This window comes from Pogona vitticeps, chromosome 4 (genome assembly GCF_051106095.1).
Source record: "Pogona vitticeps strain Pit_001003342236 chromosome 4, PviZW2.1, whole genome shotgun sequence".
Taxonomy (NCBI): Eukaryota; Metazoa; Chordata; class Lepidosauria; order Squamata; family Agamidae; genus Pogona; species Pogona vitticeps.
In genome coordinates, this window is record NC_135786.1 from 237850652 (window position 1) to 237863655 (window position 13004).

Sequence of the window (13004 nt, forward strand, 5' to 3'; positions counted from 1 at the left end):
GGAGCGGAGTGTTGATGTTCTTCTCCACTGAAATAACCCAGTCAGCTTTCGAGTACCATATTTTCCTGTGTATAAGACGCCCCCATGTATAAGATGCCCTCCCACTTTTCTAATCCAAAATTAAGAAATCTAAGTGGGGCTTAACAAATGTAGGGGGAAAGGGATCAAATGCTGCAGGATCACTTTGATCCCTGCTTTCCCCTCCACTTGTTTTTGTTCTCTCCTCAGCTTACTTCCGTGTATAAGATGACCCTCAATTTTTAGTCTAAAGATTTTAGACAAAAGTATAGTCTTATACACGGAAAAATATGGATACTGGACAGGTATCTGTGTATGTACACTAGCATTCCTGTATCCGTGGGATTGGTATCTGCTGATTCACTTATCCACTGTTTGAAAAGATTAAAAATATTAAAAGGAAAATTACTAGAAAACAGACTTCTAAAGATGAAGTTACCAGAACTGACCAATAGAGGGAGCCACAGACTACATTATGTAGATCATTTGCTATATTTTACATTTTCCAGCATCTGTGGAAGGGGGGGCTTGGGACCTGCAGACATAAGAGGGGGGGTCCAACTATATGCATTTATGTGTCCCATCTGTAAGGTGTTTCTCTTCTCTCCACTGATCTAGACCAGGCCTAAAACACCTTCCAGCACTAGATAGGCAAAAAAAAAGGGACAAACAGTGGTTGTTAGGAGAGGTCTGAGATTTGAAAATGAGTAGCATCTCAACCCCCCCCCATGCACCTTCCAGAATCCCCCACCCATCAATCAGATCTCTGGGGCATTCTGGGGGTGTCAATGCAACTAAAATAAATGAAGGGGGACACTTTCTGTCGGCTTAAGCCAAAGTCTCCACTTTCACATATGCCATATTATGCCAGGAAGGTTTCCGGGACTGGCTTTAGGCAGTTCCCAGCAAACACTGGCGATGAGATGCACGCATACGGGGTGGGAAGTAGAGCGGGGTGTTTGCTCTGGATCAGCAAGTCAGTGCGTCGGGAATAGCGTCTAGTTTTGGTGTGCCAGTTTAAAATGGAGAAAGTATTGTTGGATGCAAGAATGCAGGCTGGGTAGGGCACAAAATCCCCCGGTTCGTGTGCTGGGCCTTCCCAACTGTAAAAGAAACAAAGCCAACGCCTGCAAACTCTAGGCGGATTGGTGGGCTACTAGAACCGAGCGTGTGACATTGCACAAGGTACCTACACCTTTTGCACCACGGTGGTGACCTCAAGAAGAGAAGCAAGGTCCTCAAAGGATGTCCATATTCATCTTTTTATTCACACAACATGGAGTTGCATCTACATTTCCATGCTTCATAATTACAAGAGTTAAGACAACTTTACACAGTAGGTTGCCCCTTAAAAATGGCCCGGCCACCTTCCGGCACGGTCCCGTTCTCCGTCCCAACAGGACTTCCGGTGACCCGAAGCCCCCGTTTCCTCGCTTGCTTGCCCAGTGCCTGAGGTGGTTGTCCAAAGAAAACACCCCAAAATGAGGAGAGATGGAGCAGATTTTTTTTAAAAAAGCAGGGAAGAGAAATGCAAGGAACACAAGGAAAGGGCTTCCCCATCTCAGCCCATAAGGCCAACTGGTGTCCACGTAGCTGTGATTTAATATAACATCCGGTCTTTGTGTATATACATATTATACACGTACATCTTTTAACCGCTCAAGTCAGAAGGAAAAACCATTCAACCAAAGGAGGAGGAGAAAGCTCTAAAAACTGTCATGTTTACGCCCACCGTTTATTTGCAGATCTAACCTGCTATTGCTACACGGCTCGATTTGCAGAAAGCAGGTGCCTCCAAGCTGAGAACGAGGCAAGTGGTGGAGAGAACGTCACAGAGAAAACTTGGGGCCCTGGCTTCGTGCAGATTTTCGTCTCTCTCGAGGGGTGGTTCTTTCCTGGTTTGGAAAAATCCTGCCACCCAAAATTAGGACAACTGTGTTATGGCACCCGGCGGGTTTGCAAAGCAACGAGTGGTTCATCCCAGAGTCGCAGAACTTCACACACGTACACCCCAACACACACACACCTTGGGCAGAACCCCATCAATCAATCAACTCCCCACCACCTTCTTAAGACACAGTGATAGAATTCAAAAGTTTGCCACAGGCTTCCCCCCCCCCTTTAAAAAAAGGCAAATTTTAGGAATTACCGCTTTGGTCAAGAGGAGAAAAAAACACTGATATAAAACCACAGTGCGATCCTCTATGTGATCCTGCTGTGTGCAAAGCATTCCCGTGGAAGGAGATGCAGGATTGCAACCTACAAGCAGGTTTGCTTTCTCTGAAGGGCTGGGGTCTAAATCGGCGGCGTTCCGGCCAGTTTGCGCTTCCGATTTTTGTAGCATATGAAAACGGCATAAAAGACAAAGGGGACCCGCTCACCAAGCTTGGTCCCCCTGCAGTTAAATGACGGGGTGGGGAGAGGAGAAACCGTCTCCTTTTCTTAATAAATAAAAACACAATACAAAAGTATACATACACATCTTTGTGTGCCTATATACAGGATATACAAAGAGGTGAACAGAAGGTTCTGGGAAGAATAAGATCTGAGCAGCAAAGAACATACAGAAGACGGAGGAAGGGTATACCACTGAAAGCAGAGTTGGTTCAAGGGATCTAGTCGGAATGAAGGTCTGTTTCGCTTCCATTTCAATGTTTACATAAAAAATATCCCTGACTTCTTGCCTCTTTCACACAAGACACAGATTCTGGTTATAGACCTTGCAATTCTGTTTTTATTAGATGGATTCCAGTGAATTCCTCACAATTAAAACCCCTTTCTGCACCTACCGACCGGAATTTTCTCCCCTGGGTTTTGTTCCGCCTGGACAAGTGGTGAAAAGAGGCGCTGCTCTACAAGCCTCCTGGGACAAGCGACGGCATCAAGGGGGAGCCCGGAACCAGGAGAGGAGGGCTTGGTTTGGGTCCAGAATCATTCCTACTTTAGAGGAGACCAGGAGCCAGCCACTGAGGGCGGCAAGCCATCCAAAACCTGGCCCCACCCAGCCTTTGGCCTGGTTTCTGAAAGCTCCTCTCAGGAGGAACAAATACTGGACTTTGCGAGAGCAATCCATCCCTTCTGTAGTAGCCCTCTAAGTGTGGGGCTGGGAGGGAAAGCGAAAAAGAAAGGGATGGTTCCACTTGCATCAGGCTTGGGCTCCATCCCGGATGGGTTTCAACCTCGTCTTAAGCACCACCCATGGTCCTGGCAGAGGAACCCTGGATCTTGACAGGAATCCATGGAGCAGCAGGGTGACGAGATGGGGCTCCGAGTCGTGCCCCCAGCGTGTGGGGCTGGGAGAGAAGAAGAAAGGTTTTTTCTTGCGATTCCTCTCTCCTCAAATTTCGGCTTCAAACCGCCCTTCCGTGGCGTCAGCCCATTTGCCCGTCTCTGTTTCTCCAGCCACGCTGGAGGTCTTCTGCTTGGCTCTCGTCTTGTTCAGTTCCAGCCAACCTCCGAAGGGGCCCACTGAGGAAGGGGGGTGGGAAGATCAGAGGTTGCGCCACTGGTTTTCCATGGCTGGTGCTCAGAGTGAGTCACAAAAAGGGGATTCACACGACCCCCACCACCCGGGAAGTGAGAAGGCCCTGGCATCATAGGATGTGTGAGGGCTACAGGATGTTGGAAACAAACACACACACACCCAAAGATCACGACAGGTGGGTGTCACCCCCTTCCCTCTGTTCCTTCTCCGTGAGATATGCGAGCGTGTGCTGGATTTCCTCCATATATTCATCTTATAGACCAAGTGGAGCCCTTTTAGACTGGGCATCCTTTTCTGTAAAGCAACGGCTGCCCACTGCATCTCCTGACGCAAAACGGCAACGAGCCACTCTGTTCCCGAGAGCAAACAAGCAAAAGAAGAAAAAAAGTGCGGGGAAATAAAATTAACTTCCTCGTCTCTCTCTCACACACACTCTGCATATACACCCCAATGATCAACGGATGTGGCTCCCTTCATTTTGCAAACGGTGTATCCCGATGGCTCAAAGGAAACGGAATGTGCAAATGTCAAGGGCTTGGGATTATAGCTTGGTCAAGGTTAAGTTACGGGCCCCAGAGGTGTTAAGGCACTTGATGGGGTTCATTTGCTCCTTGAGGGGCCAACTCCAAGGAATGATATCTTCACCACAACTAATTAACCCATGATTCTCTGGCTACCGGGCAGGCTAGTTGTCCGATACTAGACACCCAGGCATGCCATCTGTCCCCAGTGTTGTCCTTCTCGACTCCGCTCCTTGGTAGACGAAAGACTGGGGTGGGATGAGGATGCAAGGACTTCCTTGAGCACAAGAGTTGTTAGAAGCATCCCAAACCAGATCAGGATTGGACTAGGTGGAGGAGTCCTCTCCCGGTTGACTTTCAGCACACAGCCAAGGCCCATTGACTCCATGGCCCATGGAGATGCCACAGACTATGGTCCGTGGCCGTGACCCCATACACACACACACACACACACACACACACACACACACACACACAGGGTGCACAGTACAGATGGCCTTCTAGTTCTAGCTTTTATGGATTGGCAGGGCAGGCGATGGCAGGAGAAAAAAATATTAAAAAGAGACCGTTCCAGATGACTTAAAACTGAAATTCCATGAACCTCTTTCCAAATATTCCCCAGCTCAAGGCAGCAAAGCTACCTGTATTCCAAGCCAAGTTGAAAAGAGAGGCCTGGGAATTAATTAAAGCATGGTTTGTACACAGTGATAAGGTGGCAGTTTCAAGGGGGTGTGCTTGTGCGTGTGTGGAGGAGATAATCCGTGCAGGATGAAGCTGCAGCAATCCTGATAAAGGGAGCAGAATGGTTTCGAGGGGTCGCCACGTGAACTATATCAATTGATTTCCATTTCAACCGTTCATCTGCGATACACTAGAAAACTTTTGAAAACCCACACAGAATTGTTAACAGCACTTAAAAATGCTTTTTGTCTGAAAAAAAAAAATGCCAGACCACTTCAGTACAGACAATAGACAAGTGATGTTTAATCCTTCAATCCTAATTAGAAAGCTCTTATCACCAAGAGGAGAGGGAATAAATATATATATTTTGGTCAAACTCAGGGAGGAGAGGTTTTTTTTTTCTCCAAACAGCAACAAAATAAATAGCAAAAACAAAAAAACAAGATTAGAGCATTTTTTTCTTCCTCCATACAAATAAAGAGCCCCAAGGATGGGTAATAAGATATATACACCTCTGGATTAAATCTATGTTGTTAGCAAATTTATAACGGAACATCCTATTTATTTATATCTCTATATAATAAATTCTTACCGGCCCAGCAGAAACCCACAGCAAATCCTGGCCTTGGGAAAGGACGCTACGCTTCAGGCGAAGTTCTCTTTCAAAGGATCTCTAGATTAAAGCCACCCGTCCCTCCAGGGTTTGATGACATGCCAGCCTGCTGAAGAACCCAGGCATGAGCCTCCCTCTGATGACCAACGGGGGGGGGGGGCGTTGCAGGACGCACCTGAAGTCACAGGTATGCCTGCCACACCTCTCCCTGGCCCAGAGCCCGCTCAAAGGGCTCATGGGGGCCCAGCCTGAACCCAGACTTTCCACGGAAAGACCGGGAAAGCCAAGCACATGGGTCTCTCGAGAAGCGCTTGTTTTCCTGGCGTTTTCTCATGAACGAACCCCCCACCAAATTTCTGAGGAACCTCAACGTTCTTGGCAATATTGTTTTGGTGGGTGGGTGGGTAGAAATGCTGGGTTGGCCTTTTGGGAAGGAAGGAAGGACCCCAGTAAAGCAATGCTTTCCCTCCCTCTGCCATGGTTACACACACACACACACCACACACACACTCAAAAACCAGGCTCCTCTGCATCAGGGGTGGGTGGTCGAAGAGAAGACTTCACTGGAAGACTTGGGGCTGCAGGAGTTCCCCCATGGCGTAAAAGGATGGAATCAAGATGGGCCCTCCCTCCTTCTCCTCTCGAATCTCGATCCATCATCTTTCTTTCCCTAACCCCGATCCCTGTGTCTCATCCCATCAGCCTCCACAAAGTCCTCCATGTCGGCCAACCCAACCACCCTAAAATATTTGCGTCCTACAACTTCTACGCAAAGGGCAGCCCAACCCTTCCCTCCACCTACTAATTATTATTGCCAAGAGATAACCTTCTCTGTGTGTTTAAGCCAGGATTCTTCTTCTTAAAGCCCCTGGGCTACCACCTCGCCCTGTGTCCCAGGTGGCAACACAGCCTCCATTTAATGTGGCCCTTGGCATCACAAGATCTGTTGGCGCTGCCCAGAAGACCGCCTTTCTCTACCGTAGGGGAAGACCATCCTTGCCAGAATTCTTCCCCTCCCCAATTTGGTCTGACAGGCAGGTATTTGCAAACCAACCCCGGTGTGTGTGTGTGTTCATCCCGAGGAGCTCTCAGTAGATGCTAGTCCTGCTTCTAAGCCACAGCGTGGCACACTTAACCAACAGGGAAAACTTTTCCAAAGAAAGAATAACCGCAACTTAAGCAAATGGTCAAATGTGGCAGGAGTCAGCGCGATCCTGCATGTCGAGTCCAACTCTACCCATTCAGCTATCCAGCAATGCTGCTTTATTCACCCTACTGAATGGCAGAGGAGGTCCGCCTTCCACCGGAGAGGACAAACAGGGTACCCACATAACTTTCTCCTACAGCAAGGGTCCTGCTTGTTTTAGGGTGGTTCCAATGTGGCTGCATCCCACCTCCAAGGAGGCCACGTTGCGCTTCCAATCCCTACAACATTCTGCGCCTGAATGAGGCTCCCACATGATTTGTCTTGGGTACCAAGCTGTGCCCCACATCGTCCTGGAGAAATGCAAGGCCAGAAACACAGGGGCCCTACATGATTTCTTACCCTTTTCTGAAGCACGTCTGGAAAAGGGACCTTTTTTGGGCCACCAGAGTGCCGCTCAAATCCCCTGGTGGCCCTCTGCCCAAGTAGGGCCAGGAGTGGAAACATGGTACAGGATGGACGGATGGATTTCACCCTCAAACCCTGGAGGAAAAAAAAACAACTGAACTTCTGGAGGTCCACCACTACTATCTGGAGATGTACAGTTTATCACAGCCAATACTCTACTGGAGAAGCTCCCTTCGGCACGGTCCACATCCGACGACTGAGCCATTCATTCTGCCTCCCCGTTCAGTATTCCCTAATATGCATCCGGTTTCTATAGAAAGAAACTCTGCCCAAGTTAAGACTCCGCAGGGTCACTCCCGGCATCGAAATGCAGCCTTCTTCCCCAACCCACCCCAGACTATTTATACGCGACTTCCTGGTTCTGTTGACAGTGCCCAATAATCACTGCTTTCCCCTACATGCACAGACAACGCTGTTGTACAGCTCCAGGCAGACGATCCTGGGGCTGACCTTGCGAGGTGACCATTGTCCGAGAAGATCATTGGAAGCCAAGTGGACTTCCTGGACTCTGGGGCTGGCATCGCTTGGTTAGTTTCCGGGAAACCTTACCCCAGGCCAGATAAGGCAAGAGCCATCAGGGAAGTGAAAATTTTATCTTAGGGAAAACCCCCAAGTAACAGCTATCGATGTTTTATTTCTTTATGGTATCGCAGGAGTCGCCATTGTATAGAATCTCGTTCATGGAGCAACACTGAGGGCTGCTGTCACGCGTTCTCAAAGAGTTGTAGGCATCCTCAGATCTGTCAGGCACGGCTGACAGACCCGCTAGAATCCTGACGCTTAGCAAGTTGCACCAGAGACCCATTGGATCAATAAGAATTTGGGGGAAACAAACTTCTCCATAAGTCCCATTGATCCAAATCGACCTACTCCAGTCACAAAAAATTCTATCCCTATCAAACTACTCGATAGGATTAATTCAAATGAGCCAATTCTCATTATACGTAGAGTAGGTAACTTGAGAATAGGCTCATTTGAATCAATCCTATCGAGTAGTTTGATAGGGATAGAATTTTGGGGTTTTCTGGACAATATCAGAATTCTCCATTCTGGGGCTTCAACATACATTACAGACACCTAAATGTGCCTCACCTGGAAGAAAGGTCTAAACTGAGCTAGGCCTAGCTCCACCTAGCTTCCTGTTGAGAAAGAAAGCTCCCATCTAGCACTGGGGCAGGAACAGGAAACTGGACAGAGCTAGGCCGAGCTAGGTCTTAAAGCCTTCCAGGTTAACCACACTGAGGTTTTCTCAGGTATCTGTAAGGTAGGTAAGGAGAACTCCCAGAATGGAGAATTATGGTATTCGTAATCTAGAAAATCCAAAAAATCCCATTCCTAGCATTTGACTCAACAAATGCCTATTGAGTCAATGGGCCTACTCTAGTGGTATTTACTCCACTAAGCAGTAAGATTTCAGCCACTAAGGGGTACAACCCTGCATGTAACTTGCCCACCTACCTGGTGGACAGGAGGAAACATCATATGCATTTGGATGGTAACTCTCAAATCTTTTGTGTCACCGTGCAATGGCTTTTGTTTAGATTGCTCAAGAGGCTGCATTTTGTGAGGCCGTCTATCCTGCAGTGGACATCCTTCGATTCCTGTCTTTCTGTACCCAAGCTGATGATCACACACCCCAGATACGGGGGGGGGGGGAGGATGAACTGTTTCCTGAGATATGCCACAAATGAAACCAGGCTTTCATGAATACCCTTGGGGGATAAGAAAAGTCAAAATGGAAGAGCCCTGCATTAGAAATGTCTCTTTTGATAAGAGGAGAGTTTTCCTATAAACGGGGTGAATCAGGATGGGTAAGCAGACTTCTATGAGATTCAAGTAGGCTAAGCGCCCTGCCCAGGGAGCCTCTAGTATTGTCAGGAGAGCCTCCGTTGGACCTCTGTGTCTCACAAACTTAGCAGAACCCCCTTAAACCCAGTATGGCCCTCCAGACTCCGGCAGGACAACAAAGAATATCGATGAACGTTCTGGAAGCCTTTACAATGATGGCAGCGTCTTATGCAATCGAAGACTGGGAGGATGCCAAATTGCATGGAGGAGAAGGAAGCATTTATCTGGTTTTCGGGAGCAACAGTTCCCTGGTAGGCCTGCAACCGTAATGTAAAACGGGTGGGGATGGCGGTGGAGAGGCGGTTCCTGCCTTCTTGACCAAGCATGATTTCCCTTTCCCAATTTGGTTCAAGAGTAAAATTCTGGATTAAGGAAATGTTGATGGCTCTTCAACATTATTCAGCCCCTTCGGAGGCTTCTCTCCCTCCTGGCAACCCGGACATCCTTCCAGGACCGATTTCCTAAGGGGTGGGTGAATGGGTCTCGCTGCAATGACCCCCGTGGGGGGGGGTCCTCTGCAGAGGATCAGAAAGAGAGGTTTCCACTCCCTCGGCAGCCCTCCCCGTGGGTGAAAACAAACCATCAGAGAGACCTTTGGCGGTCCTCTTTTAGCCGACGTGCCGTGACAAGCTAGAAGGTGAAGGGGCGAAGAGAAAATGTAAGGGTAGCAGAGGGCGGACCTCTTGGTGGCGGTGGCTGTTGTTTTGGCAAAACCAAAAGGAGGAAAATGAGTCAAAGAAGACGAGGAACATGTCTGATGACCTATCAGAGCAGTGACAGGAATTAGACTAAGGACTGGGCTTGGGGGGGGGGGGGATGGGGACCCATGGTCAAGATGTCCTCTCCTGTTACAGGTGAACGATCCACACGTCTAACCCACCCTGAAGCTGCAGGGCCCCCAAAGAGACACGGATAAATCAGAAGCCTCTTCTAAGTGGAGGCTGAGAAGTGAAAAGCGACGGGGATTTTGAAGCCTTGTTCTTGCCAGCGTGGCTTCGGATCAAGTGGGGGGTGGCCAGTGCTTTTAGAAACTGGAAGAGCCGGAGGGAAGGCGCGGCGGCTTCAGCCAGGGCTCCCCGGCTGGAAGAGAAGGCACTTTCTCGGGGAAGCCACATGGGAGACGGCTTGTCTTCGGCCTCCCCGGCACCCGAAGAGGAACCCAAGATCCTCGAGGACACAAGGAAGAAGACCGTGCTCTTACCATGCACACACCCCACTCCGGGAAGCTCTGTCTGACCACCAGTCGCTCTCGCCTCCCTGGAAGCAATAAGAGACGGGGCTGTGGGTGGGCAGCGGCTGACCTCTGCTCTTTTAAGGCCAAGGGCTTGAAGGCCGGCGGTCTGGAAGAAGCTGAGCCCGAGGGTCTAAGGAGGGTGGTTCTCCAGGAAGGCGGGTTGCTCATGCACACACACTCGTTGCCCGGGTCTCTCTGTAGAGACTCACGGCTGCTCCTCCCTGACCTGACCATCTGGCCAGGCGGAGGGAGAAGAGAGGATCACGGCCAGAGAAGTGTCCCCTGTAGCCCTGCAGGAGAGACTGGAAAGAGAAGGAGCCGCTCTCCACGGGCCCTTCCGCCTTCCAGGAAGGAGGCTGAAGGTCTTGATTTTATTACGAGTGGGAATCAAATATAATCCCAACAGGCACAGGACCAGCTTTCTGAGATAAGAACTACCCAAAGAGGTGGGGCTGGAAAACACTGCGACTTCTCCCCCCCCCAAAAAACCCCCAGCCAGCCTGGGAAGAACACAACACGGCTGTGAAAGGAGAGAGAAGATTCCAGCAGCCAAACACCCTTCTGAAAACACTCTTGTCTTCTACCTCCTGCATCTCTTGGTCTCCACCTACTTTAAGCAAACTTTTTTTGATGGAAAAGTCCTCTCCCCAGCCCCACCCCCAGATAACCTCAAACGCTTTGAAAGGGGAAGGGTACAGAGGGAAAACGTAGCGCTCTCTCTTTCATCGAACTTAAATTTTCTTAGAGAAAAAAAATCGATTGAAATTCTGTGCCAAAATGCTTGACTTATCAATAGCAAAACAGGTTTCAGACCGGTAACCAGGGAAATAAAAAGTAGGGCCCTGCCCAGATACTATTGGGCAGGTGCAAAAGGGAATTGAGTTCTCAAAAACAAGAGAGGAACCAAAATAGCACAGTCACGTCTACTGCACCGCTTAGGAAAAGCCCTTCACAAAAAATGTGCTTTCTTTCTCTCCAGGCTGATTTCGGTTTTTTAGGGCAGGTAATTGGGGGGAGTGGGGGAGCAGGAAGAAGGGTGTGGTCCTGGTCAGGGAAGACCGTTTCCTCAAATATTTTGCAATTCTCACACTGAGCCCGCTTGGATCCAAGGGTCCGGAGACCTCTGGGGTATAGAACTCTAAAGAAAGGGGAGGACAGACCTTGCTGGTTCCTGGCCCCAAAAGTCAGAGGAAAAGCAGGGTTAGCTCTTAACAGCTCGGCTTCTTCCTAGTCTCAGCCCGCAATGGGAACATCTCCGACACCCCCCCACACGCAGCTCTTCTTCAAGGACAACTTGCAACGGCAGCCGCCTCCTCTAAGAACCCCTTCTCTCTGTCGTTGTACTTTCCACCCCGATTCTGCCTAGGGCCCATGGGGTTCAAAAGTGCATTTTCATCTCTCTCAGCCACCCAACCTATGTGAGCACACCCTGCTTTTAATCACTCGTTCCAGGAAAAGCTCGGATAGCAAAATGCACAGCTCTAACACCTTTCGCACGCCAGCTCGATATAACCTGAGCATTTGGTGCAGCAGGCGAGGAAATCAGGGCCCGGGCACCATCTCAGCTTAGCTGGCCAGCTCAGAAACCCCGCATCCACTGTCAGGGCCTACGAGCCGACTGGCGTGGACACTGGGCAGCAGAAGAGGAAGGAATCGTGTGTTTTTTTCGGGAGTGGGGCGTGGCTTGGCCCCTTCTGGCAGTGACTGTGCTGGAAAGGGGATAGGGAAACCCGGCAGTGCAGGCGACGGGCCTCGCCCTTCGCCTGGCAAAGGGCTGATGGGTCGTCCAGCTGCTCCCTGGGCAGCCTCACCTCTCAAAGCCCCGAGATGGAATCGTTCTCGTGGCCAACTCTTCCTCCAAAGGGTTTGGACCAACAGGGTGTAACAGCCGCTTCCCTGGACTTTGTGGCAAGGCTGACCAGCATACAAGCAAAGATGGGAAAGAGTGAGTTTTGGGGGCTCCCAGAATACCCAACGTTGTTGGCTATGGCTTCCCTCGAGGAGCCTTAAGACAAAAGAAGCAATGGAGACTCTTGGAGACGGCCCGTCTCAAGGGCTCACTTTTCCCCATCTCAAAACTCAGCCAAGTTGCAGTCTCGCCTCCCGACACCCCCCACCCCCCACCCTGCTGTAGACTCTGAACGTTCCTCACCTGCCTTGGTCCCTGACCCCCAACCCTGGTGATCTGTGGGGCCATTCCTACGCAAGCACGTAGCAGATTTAAAGTGTGGGGCAGGGAGGGGAGGGAAGCTGGCCCTCACTTCACCGATCCCCTGAATCTTCCCCGGTGGGCCATTAATGCCGACTCTCCTGGTGAGCCCCAGAGTAACACCCATCTGGGAGGAAGTGCCACCTGTTCTCGTAGCCAAGCTGGGGCATCTCTGAGAGGGGCTGCCGTGCGGGAGCTTTGTTTTCCCCCCACAGCAGAAGCGCTGGGGGCTCCTTTGTCACCCCAGGTGGGGACGGGGGATAGAGGGGGTGGACAAAGTCCAGGGTGAGGCCAGGGTGCCCAGCGGCGGCATCCGGCAGAGGTGCCCACCGCGGCGGACACTTCTTTTGCTGTGTCAAAAATCATTCTCGCTGACCAGTTGGACTTTGGGGGGGGTGTCGGGGTGGGGGTTGTGGGCGGATGAGGTCCAATCCCCTCCCGATTCCGTTGGCACTGCTGCTATAGGACCCCCTCCATGAAGCCTGTGTCTAGGTGCTGGATCAGCACCCGAATGAAGGACATTTCCTTGCGGGTGTTCTCGAAAATGATGCGCGGGTCATCCGACTGGCAGCGCAGGCAGTTGGGGGCCATCACCATGGCCAGGTTGTTGACGTCCATCTTGGTGACCGCCACGTTGCCGGGCTGTACAAACACCTGGCGAGGAGAGAAGAGGACCAGGACCCAGATCAGCAGGGGAGGGGGGAAAAAACATACACACAACCCTAACCCTTTCGCGCGTCAAGAAGGGACGGGAGACACATATAGACTGAGACCATCCACCTGA

At 50.4% G+C, this 13004-nt stretch overlaps 1 protein-coding gene across 3 annotated transcripts in view; it reads right to left on the minus strand.

Moving 5' to 3' along the window:
* Positions 1-1266: 1266 nt before the first annotated feature.
* ARHGAP39 (Rho GTPase activating protein 39) overlaps positions 1267-13004 on the minus strand; it is a 202704-nt gene continuing 190966 nt past the window's right edge. For all 3 annotated transcript variants that reach the window (XM_072999428.2, XM_078392036.1, XM_078392035.1), the window contains one exon: positions 1267-12874. In XM_072999428.2, the coding sequence (XP_072855529.2) occupies positions 12680-12874 (195 nt within the window). In that variant the 3' untranslated portion in view covers positions 1267-12679. The remainder of the gene's footprint in view (positions 12875-13004) is intronic.